The sequence below is a fragment of the Pelophylax lessonae genome (genome assembly GCF_965119305.1).
Source record: "Pelophylax lessonae genome assembly, chromosome: 12".
NCBI lineage: Eukaryota > Metazoa > Chordata > Amphibia > Anura > Ranidae > Pelophylax > Pelophylax lessonae.
In genome coordinates this window covers 215,615,334-215,633,186 of record NC_138779.1, presented here as the reverse complement: position 1 = coordinate 215,633,186, position 17,853 = coordinate 215,615,334, and the positions used below count along the sequence as shown (strand labels likewise).

Genomic DNA, 17,853 nt, shown 5'->3' with positions numbered 1-17,853 from the left:
TGCAGTCAGAGTTCCCCTTTATTATTCCCGTCAGAGTTCCCCTTTAATATTGCGGTCAGAGTTCCCCTTTATTATTCCCGTCAGAGTTCCCCTTTAATATTGCGGTCAGAGTGCCCCTTTATTATTCCCGTCAGAGCTGCAGCAAAGCTCATTCACCACACCTCCCTCCCTCCCTCCCCCACCCCCCCCCCTTTTTAGTGCATTGCACAGCATGTTGGGTATCTATTTACGCGGCGTAACATTATCTTTCACGTTATAGAGACAAAAATTTACTGTTTATTTTTTTTCTTAAATGCAGTGAAATTGATTTTTTTCAAAAAAATGTAAATAAAAAAAAAACCGCTGCGCAAATACCGCGTGACAAAAAAAAAAAAAATATTGCAACGACCTCCATTTTATTCTCCAGAGTCTTTGCTAAAAAAAAAAAATATATATATATATATATATATATATAAAACATTTGGGGGTTCTAAGAAGTCATTTTCTAGCAAAAAAATACTGATTTTAACTTGTAAACAACATGTGTCAAAAATAGGGATGGTCCTTAAGTGGTTAAAGTTGAGTAAGCGTAACATATATCAGTCTCCAGCAGGGGAGCAGCAGTCAGTCCCCCCCCTCCCTCTGTTCCTCTTTGATCAGTTATGTTGCGCACAGGGAGGGGCTGCAGCCTGGGATAAGCAGAGGAAAAAGAAAGTAAGAAAAGATCCGTCTTCACATGGAGGATCAACACAAGGGAGAGCTTCTAAGTGAGTTCCTTTTATTTCTGCACCCCCCCCCAAATGCATCCCCCCCCCATACACCGCACACGGGGTGTATTTTTGAACCCAACAGCTGCTGATCACCGGAAGCCGTACGGCTGAGCTCTACCGAAGAAAACAGAACTGCTGCTGGAGCCGACGTCAGCAGAAAACAAATTTGTTTTTATGAACGGCGCACATTCCAGAGGCCCCTTTAAAAGCCGTATTCAACCCAAAACCAAAAATGTAACATATTGCAGCTTACCAATCATTAGATGTGGCGGATGTATTCTTTTTCCTTTATTTAGCCCCCCCCCATTCTGCTTTCACTTGGTGATCTGACCAGTAACACACCTCTTGTTTTAAAGCACCCCTACTCTGGATGAAGGAGCGCCCCTACTCTGGGTGAAGGAGCGCCCCTACTCTGGGTGAAGGAGCGCCCCTACTCTGGATGAAGGAGCGCCCCTACTCTGGATGAAGGAGCGCCCCTACTCTGGATGAAGGAGCGCCCCTACTCTGGGTGAAGGAGCGCCCCTACTCTGGATGAAGGAGCGCCCCTACTCTGGGTGAAGGAGCGCCCCTACTCTGTATGAAGGAGCACCCCTACTCTGGATGAAGGAGCACCCCTACTCTGGGTGAAGGAGCGCCCCTACTCTGGATGAAGGAGCACCCCTACTCTGGATGAAGGAGCACCCCTACTCTGGATGAAGGAGCACCCCTACTCTGGATGAAGGAGCGCCCCTACTCTGGATGAAGGAGCACCCCTACTCTGGATGAAGGAGCGCCCCTACTCTGGGTGAAGGAGCGCCCCTACTCTGGATGAAGGAGCGCCCCTACTCTGGGTGAAGGAGCGCCCCTACTCTGGATGAAGGAGCGCCCCTACTCTGGGTGAAGGAGCACCACTACTCTGGATGAAGGAGCGCCCCTACTCTGGATGAAGGAGCGCCCCTACTCTGGATGAAGGAGCGCCCCTACTCTGGATGAAGGAGCGCCCCTACTCTGGGTGAAGGAGCGCCCCTACTCTGGGTGAAGGAGCGCCCCTACTCTGGATGAAGGAGCGCCCCTACTCTGGATGAAGGAGCGCCCCTACTCTGGGTGAAGGAGCGCCCCTACTCTGGGTGAAGGAGCGCCCCTACTCTGGGTGAAGGAGCACCGGGGGCACAGCAGGCAGCAGCATTGTCAGTCTAGGGCAGAGGGGAGTGTGACATGTACTGGCAGATTTAACCACTTCAATACCGGGCTACTTTCACCCCCCTCTTCCTGTCCAAGCCAATTTTCAGCTTTCAGCACTGTCGCACTTTGAATGACAATTGCGCTGTCGTCCAACGCTGTACCCATCTGAAATTTTTATCACTGTTTTCCCACAAATAGAGCTTTCTTTTGCTGGTATTTGATCACCATTGGGTTTTTTATTTTTTTTGCTAAACAAATAAAAAAAAGACCTAAAATGTTGGGAAAAAAGTTTTTCTTAGTTTCTGTTATACAATTTTGTAAATAAGTAAGTTTTCTCCTTCACTGATGAGCACTGATGAGGCTGCACTGATGGGTACTGATAGGTAGCACTGATATGCAGCACTGATGGGCACTGATGAGGCTGCACTGATGGACACTCATAGGTGGCACTTATGGGCACTGATATGGGCTTTGATAGGGGGCACTGATAGACATTGATAGGCCGCACTTAGGGGCACTTAAAGGCAGCACTGATGGACACTGATAGGTGGCACTGATGGGCACTGATGGGTAGCACTAATTGGCACTGATATGGGCACTGATAGGGGGCACTGATGGGCATTGATAGGCCACACTGAGGGCCACTTAAAGGCAGCACTGATGGACACTGATAGGCAGCACTGATGGTCACTAATAGGTGGCACTGATGGGTACTAATGGGTGGCACTGGGCGGTGATGGGCACTGATGGGTGGCACTGATGGGCACTGATAGGCAGCACTCATGGGCAGTGATGGGTGGCATTGATGGGTGGCACTAATGGGCACTGTTAGATGGCACTGAGAGGCAGCACTGATGAGGAGCCACTGAAAGGCATTACTGATGGGCACTGATTGGCATCCCTAATGGGCACTGATTGGCATCCTTAAAGCGGAGTTCCAGCCATTTACTCACCTGTCCAACGGTCCAGCGATGCGGCCGCCGGAAGCCTCGATCCTCTCCCTCGGCGCCGGCATCACTGCTGTGGGCACCCAGCTGTTACAGTTTGCGGCTTCACAGCCGGGTACCCACTGCGCATGCGCGAGTCGCGCTGCGCGCCGTGATTGGCCGGCAATCTTCTGGGACCTCTGACGTGTCCCAGAAGATTGCAGGGAGGGAGGGGGAGAGGAGAGCCGCGGCGCTCCGAGCGGAAGTGGGAGCGGGTACCTGTCAAAACTAGGTACCCGCTCCCCCCCCCAAAAAATGACATGCCAAATGTGGCATGTCGGGGGGTCAGGACTCCCTAAAGCGGAAGTTCCACTTTTGGGTGGAACTCCGCTTTAATGAACATCAATTGGCATCCCTGGTGGGCTCTAGAAGGCATCCCTGGTATGCTCCGGTAGGCATTCCTGGTGGGCTCTAGTGGGCATCCTTAAAGGTGTCTGCACTGATAATCAATGCACTAATTATCAGCGCTGCGCCCCTCCCCCCTGTCAGGAGAGCCACAGATCGGCTCTCCTCTCCTCTACTGGCGTCTTGTCAGCGCGAATAGAGGAAAAAGCCGATAAACGGCAGTTCCTGGTTATGATGTGACCGGCGGTGATTGGACACAGCGGATCGCAAGGTGTCACGTCCAGCCTCTTCAGTTGAAAACATGTGTTTGGCTGATAAGCCTGGGATTGTTTTTTTTTCCTCTCAGGCTTTCCACCCTAGAGGAGTGATGTGGGGTCTTATAAACCCCAGATCTCTCCATAAAAAAGATCCTGTCATGCCATATTCCTATTACAGGGGATGTTTACATTCCTTGTTATAGGAATAAAAGTGATCAAAAAAAAAAAATGTAAAGGGAAAGTGTAAAAATAAATAAATAAAATAAAGTAAACAATTAAAAAAATAAAAAAATGGCCCCCATCTCCACGTGGGGCCCACATACGTAGGTTGCGTCCGCACATGTAAACGACGTTCAAACCTCACATGTGAGGTATCACCACGAACGTTAGAGCGAAAGCAATAATTGTAGTGCAAGACCTCTGTAACTCTAAACTGGTAATTTGTAAAAATTTCTAAAGCATACCCTATGGAGATTTTTAAGTACCGCAGTTTGGCACCATTTCACAAGTGTGTGCAATTTTAAAGCGTGAAAAATCATCTTTCACATTGAACAAAAAAATTGGGCTAACTTTACTGTTTCGTTTTTTTTTTTTTTTAATTCATGAAAGTGTTTTTTTTTCCCCCAAAAAATCACGTTTTAAAAAAATTGCTGCGCAAATACCGTGTGACATAAAAAATTGCAATGACCGCTTTTTTATTCCCTAGGGTCTCTGCTAAAAAAACAAAAAAAAAACAAAAACAAAAAAAAATATATATATATATATATATATATATATATACAGTGGGTACGGAAAGTATTCAGACCCCCTTAAATTTTTCACTCTTTGTTATATTGCAGCCATTTGCTAAAATCATTTAGGTTCATTCTTCTTCCTCATGAATGTACACATAGCACCCCATACTGACAGAAAAACACAGAATTGTTGACATTGTTGCAGATTTATTAAAAAAGAAAAACTGAAATATCACATGGTCCTAAGTATTCAGACCCTTTGCTCAGTATTTAGTAGAAGCCCCCTTTTGATCTAATACAGCCAGGAGTCTTTTTGGGAAAGATGCAACAAGTCTTTCACACCTGGATTTGGGGATCCTCTGCCATTCCTCCTTGCAGATCCTCTCCAGTTCTGTCAGGTTGGATGGTAAACGTTGGTGGACAGCCATTTTTAGGTCTCTCCAGAGATGCTCAATTGGGTTTAAGTCAGGGCTCTGGCTGGGCCATTCAAGAACAGTCACAGAGTTGTTGTGAAGCCACTCCTTCGTTATTTTAGCTGTGTGCTTAGGGTCATTGTCTTGTTGGAAGGTAAACCTTCGGCCCAGTCTGAGGTCCAGAGCACTCTGGAGAAGGTTTTTGTCCAGGATATCCCTGTACTTGGCCGCATTCATCTTTCCCTCGATTGCAACCAGTCGTCCTGTCCCTGCAGCTGAAAAACACCCCCACAGCATGATGCTGCCACCACCATGCTTCACTGTTGGGACTGTATTGGACAGGTGATGAGCAGTGCCTGGTTTTCTCCACACATACCGCTTAGAATTAAGGCCAAAAAGTTCTATTTTGGTCTCATCAGACCAGAGAATCATTTTTCTCACCATCTTGGAGTCCTTCAGGTGTTTTTTAGCAAACTCCATGCGGGCTTTCATGTGTCTTACACTGAGGAGAGGCTTCCGTCGGGCCACTCTGCCATAAAGCCCCGACTGGTGGAGGGCTGCAGTGATGGTTGACTTTCTACAACTTTCTCCCATCTCCTGACTGCATCTCTGGAGCTCAGCCACAGTGATCTTTGGGTTCTTCTTTACCTCTCTCACCAAGGCTCTTCTCCCCCGATAGCTCAGTTTGGCCGGACGGCCAGCTCTAGGAAGGGTTCTGGTCGTCCCAAACGTCTTCCATTTGAGGATTATGGAGGCCACTGTGCTCTTAGGAACCTTAAGTGCAGCAGAAATCTTTTTGTAACCTTGGTCAGATCTGTGCCTTGCCACAATTCTGTCTCTGAGCTCTTCAGGCAGTTCCTTTGACCTCATGATTCTCATTTGCATGCATGACATGCATTGTGATCTGGAAGGTCTTATATAGACAGGTGTGTGGCTTTCCTAATCAAGTCCAATCAGTATAATCAAACACAGCTGGACTCAAATGAAGGTGTAGAACCATCTCAAGGATGATCAGAAGAAATGGAAAGCACCTGAGTTAAATATATGAGTGTCACAGCAAAGGGTCTGAATACTTAGGACCATGTGATATTTCAGTTTTTCTTTTTTAATAAATCTGCAACAATGTCAACAATTCTGTGTTTTTCTGTCAGTATGGGGTGCTATGTGTACATTCATGAGGAAGAAGAATGAACTTAAATGATTTTAGCAAATGGCTGCAATATAACAAAGAGTGAAAAATTTAAGGGGGTCTAAATACTTTCCGTACCCACTGTATATATATATATATATGTATATATATAATGTTTAGGGGTTCTGAGCAGGGTGGATTTGATTTAAATCACTAGTAAAAAGGCTTGATTTAAATCAATTCAATTTAAATCATATTTTTAAAGAGCAACTGTCATCCCTGTCCCGTAGCGGCTCCTCCTCTGACCCGCTGTTGACTCACCGACAGTTCCATTCACATTAAAAACTTACCGACCACCCAAGTAGACCTACATCGGTTGACTTTAAGTGGTTGTACCGGGGTGATGCCTCTAGCTAGAGGCATCACCCCAGTACCGTTTTTTAGAGCCAACGGTCGGGTTTCCGGCGGTAATGACCAATGCGGCTTGGGAGCCGCCTGAATGTTACCACAGCGAGCGAGAGGGGGCGCCCTCCCGCCCGGGTCTCCCGTCCCACCAGCAAAAAGGGGGGCTTTAATGCCCACAAACCGCACATATGCGTCACTGGGCGGCCGATGTTTCTGTGCTGAAAGCACGCTCCCAGCACAGAGACTGAGCTTGCAAAGACAGCACCTGGTCCCCACTATGATTGGTAGCCAGCGGTGCTGGCTCCTTATCATGTGGCCACTGTGACAGCCAATTACAGTGGTCACAAGATCGCCTGATCTTTCCCGCCTTCTGAACTTTTCAATCACTTTCCGACCGTACTATAGCCAAATAACGGCTACAGAGTGGCCAGCCAGTTCTGGGAGGCTGTCCTATGAGGGCCCACGTGATCATGCCGCCACACGCCCGCTGCTGTTCCCCCTGGGCACTGCTGGTTGAGGTAAAGAGCCATTCAGCTGACCACGTGATCAGCTTTGTCCAATAACAGCTGATCATAATGTGTACAGAAGCCAGTTATCGGCATTCCTTTCCTTGTGCTGACTGCGTGAAGAGAGGAGAAGAGAACCGATAAGCAGCTTCTTTAAAAGGGACTTCAGTGTCCTGATTATCAGTGTAGTCCCAACAGTGCCCACCATTGCTGCCAATCAGTTCCCACTAGTGCCGCCAACCAGTGTCCACCAGTGCTGCTAACCAGTGCCGCCAATCAATGCCCACCAGTGCCGCCAATCAGTGCCTCCTCATCAGTATAACCTATCAGTGCCACCCATCAGTGCCTCCTCATCAGTGCAGCCTATCAGTGCCCATCAATGCCCATCAGTGCCTCCTCATCAGTGCAACCTATCAGTGCCTATCAATGCTCATCAGAACCACCTCATTAGTTCCCATCAGTGCCCACCATTGCTGCCAACCAGTGCCCACCAGTGCTGCCAATCAGATCCTCCTCATCAGTGTTACCTATCCGTGCCACCTACCCGTGCCTCCTCATCAGTGCAGCCTATCAGTGCCCATTAATGCCCATCAGTGTGTCCTCATCAGTGCAGCCTATTAGTGCCCATCAATGCCCATCAGTGCGTCCTTATCAGTGCAGCCTATCAGTGCCTATCAATGCCCATCAGTGCCGCCTCATCAGTGCCCATCAGTGCCACCTATCAGTGCCCATCAGTGCAGCCTATCAGTGCCACCTATAAGTGCAGCAAATCAGTGCCACCTAGCAGTGCCCATTAGTGCAGCATATCAGTGCCACCTATCAGTGCCCATCAGTTCAGCCTCATCAGCGCACATCAATGCAGGAGAAAAATTCCCCGTTTGCAAAATTTTATAACAAACTATGAAAAGGTTCCCCCCCCCCCCTCCCACAATTTTCAGTCTTTTTCCATTTATTTAGCAAAAAATAAAAAAACCCAGGAGTGATTAAATACCACCAAAGGAAAGCTCTATTTGTGTGAAAAAAATTGATAATCATTTAGTTTGAATACATTGTAGCATGACTGCACAATTGTCATTCAAATTGAAGCCGAAAATTGGCCTGGGAAGGAAGTGGGTGAAAGTGCCCTGTAGGCAAGTGGTAAAAGGGACGTTATTGGTTAAAGAAAAAAGTTAAAAACCATTAAATAAAAAATATAAAAGATGGGAGGGGGACCACTGTACATAGTAAAGTGTAAAAAAAAAAAAAAAAGTGTGCGGTGAAAATATATTTAAATACAAAAAAAGGAGAGACCCTCTGAAGGTCCGAGAAGGAGCCCCAGTGACTCAGAAGACGCACGTCCGTGTAGTCCCTGGAATCTATGTAAGAGTGACAACTTCAGCCTGTACTCCAGCCAGGCCACGCCCCCAATGTGTTTCGCCCCACCCCTCAGAGCTTAGTCAGTTTCCTTAGTACTAAGCTCTTAAGGGGCAGGGCGAAACGCGTTTGGGGCTGGAGTCCAGGCTGAGGTCGCCACTCTTACATAGATTCTAGGGGACTTGCGGCTTCAGGGATTCCCCCTCTTTTGTTCCAGGATGAGCTCCATCCTGTGCCAGCACGCCGAGTGAGGATTTACAACTACAACTTCATAAAACTCACCATACCTCTTACTAAATGCCTCAGACTGTTTACTTTCCAAAAAAGGGGTCATTTGGGGGATATTTGTACTGTCCTGGCATTTTGGGGCCTCAAGAAATATAAATAATTGTAAATATACATATATATATATATATATATATATATATATATATATATATATATACACATCATATCGTTTATAGAGGCTATAATTTTCACACAAACCAAATTAATATATACTTATTGTTTTTTTTTTTCAGTTTTTTTTTTTAACCAAAGACTTGAAGCAGAATACATTTTGGCCTAAATTTATGAAGAACTTAAGGTAAGTAGAAAGTAGAAAATGTTATGTTTTTTTTAAATGTTCAGTCTTTTTTCGTTTGTATTAACCACTTGCCGACCGCCACCCGACTATATACGGCGGCTGTCAGCCCCTCCCAGGCAAAGTGACGTATATATACATCACTAGCCTGGGAGCCAATAGGGGGAGAGCGCGCGCCGCCAGAGGCGCACTCCCGTCCCCGCTCGTTCACTATAAAGCCCGCGCATGTGAACGGCGGACCCGATGTCCGCCGGTCACTCGCGATCGTCGGGTGGAGAGGGAGAAAGGCAGGCGTCTAATGTAAACAAAGCCACCTGTCATTCTCCCCTGTGTAAAAGCACAGATCACTCGGTCCTGCTATGTAGGACCGTTGATCTGTGCTGTTACACACACAGCCACATCCAATGACAGTTAGAAGCACGCCCCTAGGGACACGCTTAACCCCTCCCTCTCCAATAAAGTTAACCCCTTCCCTCCCAGTGTCATTGTTACAGTAACAGTGCATATGTATAGCACTGATTACTGTAGTAATGTCACCGGTATCCCCAAAAGTGTCAAAAATGTCAGTCAAGGGTCCGATCTGTCTGCCGCAATGTCGCAGTCCCGCAAAAAAAAAATCGCAGATCGCCGCGATTACTCCTTAAAAAAAAAAACAACGAAAATGACAAAAATCTTTCCCTTAGTTAGTAAACGCAATAACTTTTGCGCAAACCAATCAAAATACGCTTATTGTGATTTTTTTTTACCAAACATATGTAGCAGAAAACAAATTGGCCAAAAATGTTAAAAAATTTTGATTTTTACATTTTTTGGGGGGGGGGGATTTCATATAAAAAAATTTGAAAAATATTGTTATTTTGCAATATATATATAAAATATATGTTTTACAGCCGAAAGTAAAAAATATTGGGGTTTTTTTTCAAAATTTTCAGTAATTTTTTTTTGTTTATAGAGCAAAAATAAATAAATAAATAAAAATAAAACCAGTGGTGATCAAATACCACCAAAAGAAATATTTGTGGGAAAAAAATTATATAAATTAAATTTGGGTACAGTGTTGCATGTTGCAATTGCCAGTTAAAGTAGCGCAGTGCAGAAAAGAGCAAAAAAATGTCCTGGTCATGAAGGGAGTAAACCCTTTCCGGAGAGCAAGTGATTAATGTACAATGACTGGTATTCTTACCTGAGGAAAGATTCCAGCAGACGTGAACTTGAAAATCCATTTAAATGTTTTATTCTTTTAGTGAAGTCAAGGACTGTTGTTTGTTGTTGTGGGTTTTTTAGGTCTTCAAGAATTTGAAACCGGTTAGTCTAGTGAAAGGGAAAGTACAGATATGAAGGCAAGTTCATGGTAACAATTGTAAATATCTATCTTTAGATACCTTCTATGAGAAGAAACCAAAAGTGACAGACATACTGTACATGTACGGAGATCACGGCATCATGTCAGAAGATCTTTGTGGAAGCTGGAATGGACAATATGATGACCCTCCACCTTCTTACAGTCTCGTAGCTCAACATGGACCTGTATCTTATCGTCCCTCCATCTTCCAGATCCTCTCATGGGATGAGGACCCACCTCCATCCTACTCATCACTGGACCTAACATCAGATTCAGCGTCACAAATAAACCAAACCACCCAATCCAGTCTTGTTCAAGAAGGTCCTAATAATACGGAGGTGACACAAATAAAATGGCAATCCCAGGGAAGTCAGGTGCCTTCATACATTGGTTGGTCGATCTTCAATGTCATTTTCTTTCCTCCAGTTGGCTTGATAGCTCTCATCCTTTCCTTGCAGGTAATCTTTATTTATAATTAATATCAATTTGTGTTTTAAGCAAGCCTTTTCCGGTGAGAAATATGGGGGCTTGCATTGGTGATGGTGACCTTCTAAAATTCTTGATATTTGCCTATCATGCTGATCTTCTAACTTCCACACTTATTGAGTTTCTCACCTGATATAACCTCTTCAAGAGTAGCTTTTTTTTTTACCTTTCTGTTTACATGTAAATATCAGTATTTTTTTGCTAGAAAATAACTTAAAGAGGTTGTAAACTCAGTTAAATTTTTTTTCTTTTTTTTACAAGCTGAAAGAGAAACACATAATGAGCTAGTATGCATCGCATGCTAGCTCATTATGAAATACTTACCTTAGAACGAGCCCCCGCCGTGCCGTCCGCTCACCTCTATGACAGGCAACATCTTCAGTCGCCCGTCTTCCGGGATCGCGGCATCCGGCCATCTGATTGGCCGGAGTCGCGGTGACGTCACTCCCGCGCACGCGCGGGAGCCGACGGTCACGGCACGGAGCTCTGAAGGAACGATACCAGTGGCCGTTCCTTCAGAGCGCATGCACCAGTGACGTCACTGGATGCATGTAAGGTAAATATCTCCTAAACGGTAAATGTTTAGGAGATATTTACAGTACCTATAGGTAAGCCTTATCATAGGCTTACCTATAGGTAAAAGTGTCAGAGGAGGGTTTACTTCCTCTTTAACCACCTCAATACAGGGCACTTAAACCCCCTTCCTTCCCAGACCAATTTTCAGCTTTTAGCGCTGTTGCAATTTGAATGACAATTGCGCGGTCATGCAACGCTGTACCTAAACCAAATTTATGTCATTTTTTCCCCACAAATAGGGCTTTCTTTTGGTGGTATTTGATCACCGTCAGGTTTTTTCTTTTTTGGTGCACAAATAAAAAAAGACTGAAAAGTTTGAAAAAAAAAAAAGTTTTTTTGTTTAGGTTATAAAATTTTGTAAATAGATATGTTTTTTCCTGCACTGATGAGCACTGATGATGCCGCACTGACAGGCACTGATGAGGAGACACTGATGGGGTGGCACTGATGGGGTGGCACTGATGGGGTGGCACTGATGGGGTGGCACTGATATGCAGCACTGATGGGCACTGATAGGTAGCACTGATATGCAGCACTGATGGGCACTGATATGTGGCACTGATAGGTAGCACTGATATGCAGCATTGGTGGCCACTGATAGGCAGCGCTGATGGGCACTGATAGGCAGCACTGATGGGCACTGATTGGCGGCACTGATGGGCACTGATAGTGGCACTGTTGGGCAGCAATTATCGGCACTGATCGGCACTGATGGGGGGCACTGATCGGCACTGATGGGGGGCACTGATGGGCACTGATAGGCAGCACTGGTGGGCAATAATGGGCACTGGTGGGCGGCACTGATAGATGGCAATAATGGCACTGGTGGGCAGCACTGATAGATGCCATTGGTGGGCAACACTGATAGGGAGGGCACTGGGGGGCTCTTTGAGCCCTGCTTGCCATACCTGGTGGCCATAGTGGGCATCCCTGGTGGTCATGGGTGGGCATCCCTGGTGGCTTAGTGGCACCCCTCCCCCCCAGGGCTGCACTGGTAATCAATGTTCTGATTACCAGCACAGACCTCCCCCTGTGATCAGTGAGTAATTAGAAATACTCACTGATCACCCCCGCAGCAGCACCGATCCTCTGATCTTCTCCTCACTGACAGGATCTGTCAGTGAGGAGAAGAGATCGAAGCCGTTACAACGGCTCTATTTACATTACATGACGGCTGTGATTGGACACAGCCGTCATGTGATCAGGAGGGCCAATCACAGGGCCCTCCTGCCGATTGATGTCGCTCTGTGTCCGAGGGACACAGGCACATCGAGATCGCGGCGCTGCGCGTGCCCGCGGCGGCGCGATCTCTCTCCTTCTGAAGGACGTTCCGGAACGTCCATTCAGAAGGACGAGACTCCCGGGTGGGAGGTAGTTAAAACCCCCAAACATTTTATATATTTTTTTAATGCAGAGGCCCTCAAGCAGGGTTTCTCAACCAGGGCTCTGTGGAACCCTAAGGTTCCTTCTGAGGTTGCTAGGGGTTCCTTGAGCAATGGGCAATTTCTGCCTCTCAGATAAGTTCCCAGTGACACCATTGTTCATTTTAGCTATCTGTAAAGGGATAATTCTTCCCAATGATGAGAAGAGTGAGGAGCATTCTTCCCACTGACTGTCACACCAATGTGTCATCAGTTGTAGATTTTTCATTTTTAGCAGGGGTTCCCCAAGACCAGAAATGTATTTCAAGGGTTCCTCTGTGTTAAAAAAGGTTGGGAAAGGCTGCCCTAGAGAATAAAATATTGTGACTAAGGCCTATGTAAGAGGCTAAAATGTGTCAATAACTACGAGTTTTGATTCCTTTAATTGGATGGATTTATTAAAATCATATCTGTTTTATTTTTGAGACATCATGCTGTCGGATTTTTTTGCCTTTATTGGACCTCGAGAAAAAATGGTGGGTGTTACAATTTTTTATGTCACGCAGTATTTATTTGTGCAGCAGTTTTTCACAATTTTTTTTTTTTTTTAGAAAAAAATACACTCTTCTGAATTTAATTGCACAAAAATACAATATAATGCCCAATTGTTTGATAGTAAAGATTATGTTATGTCTAATAAAAAGATACCAAACATGTCAACGTCTTAAAATTGCAAACGCTTGTGCAACTGCGACAAACTAACTTTTATCATCCACAGGCAATGCTTTAAAAGCCTTTACAGGTTACTTCAGATTGAGACCACAGGAGGTCTGGTGCTAGAATTGTTGCTCTTGATTTGACATTCACGGTGATTCCTCACATGTGTGGTGCAATCGCTGCTGGCGTGCCGACGTGAGTGTTCGCCTTTGCGCGGGGGGACAGGGCCACTTTAAAATATTATTTAAATAAGTTAATTAATTTTATTTTTGATACTTTTATTGTTCTCACAAGGAATGTAAACATCCCTTGTGATAGCAGTAGTCAGTGGATGGTACTCTTTATGGAGGGATCTGAGGTTACACCCCAGATCTCTCCTTTGCCATTAAAAGCTTCGGATCACACCAAGGTCGGTATGTTTCATCGCTTTTTTTTTAAAAGCCAGTAATGGTTTTTTGACATCTGGCGAAACCGGGAGTGACAAAATACTCGTTGCTTCCTATTTCCCAGACCATAGAGATAATCAGGGCCATTCCAGTACTCAATCAGCTCTATGGACAGTAGGTGCTGCTCTCTTGAGTTCCCCAGTGGGATTGGAGAGCCCAAGAAGGCCACGGCAGGAGGAGGGGGAAGGAGGGACGTCCCCTCCCACCTCATGTAAAAGTAGTCCGGCGGCTAATTAGCCACTAGGATTGCTTTTACAGGAAAGCCGACCACCAACGATACCAGGATGATCCCGGCATCATCCCGGTGTAACCAAAGTTGGGTGACATCCCTTAGCTTTAAATGGATAACTATGCAAACAGAAAAGCTGTTTTGATCACAATAGCTACATGCATTTTCTCGGTCCATGACTCATTAGGTTTCGATGCTAATATATAATTTGTTTCTATATTAAAATAAAAAGAGCTTTTTTTTTCAATGTCTAGAGATAAGCAAAACTGGGAAACCTTGGCAAAATGTATTAAAATTAACAGGTATTACAAATATAAGGTCATTTTGGTGTTTCTTAGGGGTGCAATGGGCTCTAAATGCAGGGGCGGCCTGTCTATTAGGAGCGCAGGGGCGCCACCCCCCATTCATGCGTCTGGCCCTCTAATCTACATGCAGGGGCGCCGGACTCATGGAGATCAATGGGGAATTTTTTGTTTTTTAACCACCTGATTAGAGCCAGAGGTTCTAATAGACTTCAGAAAAGGGGGGGCCCTGGGTGCAGAGCACTGCACCCCGAACCCACCCAGTTGTGTGACAATAGCAAATTAATATTCGCTATTATCACACTGACTCGTCTCCCAGCCAATCAGGAAGCGGGCCGTGAGACCCCTTTCCTGATTGGCTAAAAAGAGACGTGATTTTACTGGCCATTGGCCAGGAAGAGGGAGGGGACATTCGGTCGAGGAGAAGACACAGCGGCTCTCGGTGAAGCAGCAGGTAAGAAGCCATCCATCCAGCCATCCATCCTGGGAGGGAGGGAGGAAGGAGGGAGGGTGTGGTAGAGTAGATTGCAGGCCAGCCATCCGTCCCGCGGGGGTGCGGGGGTTGTTGGTTTTGCTGCCGCCCCCCCCCCCCCAAATTTTTATTCACCAGCCGCCACTGTCTAAATATCTCCTTATGTTGACAGAATCCCCTTTAAACTTACCTGGACCTGTTCCAGTGCCATAAAACTCCAACCAGAAAAATGATCCTAACAGGGTAGGAAAGGAACATATTCTGTGTCACACATAACAGTCCACAGACCTGTCTCTGCATAGCCAAGAAATGCAAAGACATCTGGGAGCCCCAAGTCTCTAGAAGTCAAGACCAGGATCTGAACCCATAACCTCTGTTAGGTCCAGCAGTGTCTCTTCTTGCTGAGCCATCTGAGATGCTGGATAGCTCCCTTTCTGATCCTTTGGGTTTTTCTGCCTTGTCGCTTGTTTCTGGTGAACCTTGAACTCTTTGCTCCTCCCATGAACTACCTGTTTTTGCTTTTTTGCTTACCTGCAGCTGTCCTTATCTCCACAACCACTCGTTACTGACCTTTGACTTGTTCCTCGACTACGCTTCTGCTTGATCCCAACTTGCAACCACTCATTACGGACCTTTGGCTTGTTCCTCGACTACGTTTCTGCTTGATTCCAACTTGGAACCACTCATTACTAACCTCTGGCTTGTTTACTGATAACACTTCTGCTTGATCCCAACTTGCTATGTCTGCTACTGGACCCTGGCTTGCTCACCTCCTGGTGGGGTGATTCTGAGGACCGCGACTTGTTCTACCACACAGCTAAACCCATCTTCACTATCCGGAGCTCTGTTGAATATCGGTTAGTGCTTACACTCTACACCTTGGGTGAACCCGCGTCATCCACCAGGGTTACCTCCTTGATTACTTATCCAACTGGTCAGTGGGAGCCTCTCTATCACTATAGCTATCGCTATAGCTACCGGTCTCCAAGCCAGACCCCCGACTGTGACAGTAGAGGTATGTTTTTAGAATTTGAGTTGCATCAATGGATTCTCCTCCCGTGAAAGGCTAGATTCTTGTTTTTAATCTGATAAGTGGTCAATGTGCATCATTCTTTAATTGTAGACTCCTGATGAATGAAGTTTGTCCTGCTCTCCAGTTGAGGCTTGGTGTCTCCATCACCATGTTATCACAAGACCTTTAGTAGGCTCCTGTGGTTTCAAATTTTTGGAGGGTTTTTTAGAAACCTATGCAAACAAACGTAGTGAACAAAGCATATTGCCTACCAAAAGTTCCACTTTCACAGTCCCTGTTGGTGAACTTATTGTGACATGAGGTGCTGCCGACATTGCTGGTTCCTAGGAAACCAGATGCAGTCTTGTGAGCGTCAATGAAGAGAACTCACAAAATACTTACCTGGTTTTGACAGGTGCTCTTTAGATCTTCAAGAATCCATACCAGTACAAGGAACAAGACTGTTCCTGTGGCCTCCAAGAGCCATTCAGTGCTAAATACTGTTTAGAAAGTGAAATTGTGTGTATCAAAGGTTGCCGTGGTCGCTTAAGACAACAATGTGGATTGCATGGATACCTCAGGGACAAGGTCTTCATTGTTCGAAGGATGATTTCATATCATGATGATTTTGTTTCCAAGCTTAAACAATGCTGAGTAAACTGAGGAGGAATCAAAGAATGAGTTACCACATACATAATCCAAAGGAACGGTTTTCCTTGGCAGGGAGTTATTTGGCTCAGCCAAAGCAAGAATTTCAAAACGTACTTCTAATAAATAACTAACATAGAAATGCTGGTAATCAAAGAGGTAAAAATATAATTGTAAACATCTGCAAAAAAAAAAAAAAAGTTTTGATCATGAGTAGAGTGAAATTTAGAGTTTTAATTTTCCCCAAATTATGTCAAAATTTTTTGCTATCTTGACAAAATGGATTGGAGTCAGTGAGGGATGCAAAATTAAGGTGCTTATGGGGGTTTTAAGGGGGTGACACGGGCTTCAAATGACTTTTGAGGGTTACAGAAGCTCCTTCAACCAGGCCCGGGCTGGGACAAAAAAGCAAGCCCAACATTCCAGACCGAGCAGCCATTTCCTCCAAGGACAGAGGGGCAGGCACCCATGGGGGCTGCAATGCAAACTTCACCAACTGCTGCCCTCCTAAAACATCCCCATCCTCCACTGACAGACCTCCCCACCTACTGCCCTTCCTATGCATGTTATCATGTGATTTCTATGATTGGTCATAGAGATCACATGATACCCGGCCACTCATTGCGGCTGGATACAGAGCACTGTGATCCTGTACATCCGGACACAGGGGTCACTTGATTGTGCCCCAGTGCGCATGCCAGTGCGCATGAGCACCATGACTTACTCGTAAGTCACAGTGCCTGGGAAAGCAGTAAATTTACTGTTGGCGGTCGGCAAGTGGGTAATACATTAATTAAACAATATTAACTTTACCAAGTTAGTGACTCAGAATATTTTGCTTTAGGTCTTGATCACCAGGAAGAGGAATAACGCTGAGCTGGCCTGGAAGAGCCATGTGATGGCCAGGAAAGTCAACATCGCCGCAACTTCCCTTGGCATCATGGCAGCCATGTACTACGCCATTGCTGTGCCCCTGATGTTTAGATCGAGGACACACCTGGGGAAAATATAATACAACACAATCATTTCCAATGTGTGTGTATATTGTATTACATGAATATTGTGTGTGACATCATATGGATATAATGTATACATGGTGATAAGTGACCTTTTATATGCATATAATCTGAACATCTATATGTAGCCAGGTGCTGGGCTACAGAAACACGGAGGAGACATTGTCCTCTTTAAAGTTTTACTTTCACTTTTTACTGCTTTGCTGGATGTTGCGTTGCACTACCCTCTCCTGTCAGCAGAAGAACTATAGCCGGGACAGCGTTTGGACTTTTATGCAGAACACTGAGGATCATGGGAATTGTAGTCTGAAACATCAATCAAAGAATGGGACTTATGGACCTTAACAATACAGTCCCCATAGAACATTGAAGAGGAAGGGGAGTGGTAGAACAAGACTGCATTGCAGCATGGGAGCTGAGATGTGCACATCAGTCCTGGTGCACGTGGATCATTCAGGGGGGCGAGTGACCAAAACCAGAGACTGAGACCTGTGCGGAGAGACACCCAGGGTAGCGAAGCACAGACCACAGTGATCATATCTGCACCCAAAGTGAATAACTTACGCCCGGTGCTTAAATATTATCAATAATACAGTATTTCACAAAAGTGAGTACACCCCTCACA

At 45.6% G+C, this 17,853-nt stretch overlaps 1 protein-coding gene across 1 annotated transcript; it reads left to right on the top strand.

Annotated features, from left to right (window-relative positions):
* Positions 1–619: 619 nt before the first annotated feature.
* LOC309568365 (uncharacterized protein) lies at positions 620–17,224 on the top strand (the record flags this gene model as incomplete). Its single annotated transcript, XM_082274029.1, has 3 exons — positions 620–746; positions 10,000–10,421; positions 17,057–17,224. The coding sequence occupies exons 1-3, from the start codon at positions 716–718 to the stop codon at positions 17,222–17,224; spliced, it is 621 nt and encodes a 206-aa protein (XP_082130155.1). The 5' UTR covers positions 620–715.
* Between the last annotated feature and the right edge of the window lie 629 nt (positions 17,225–17,853).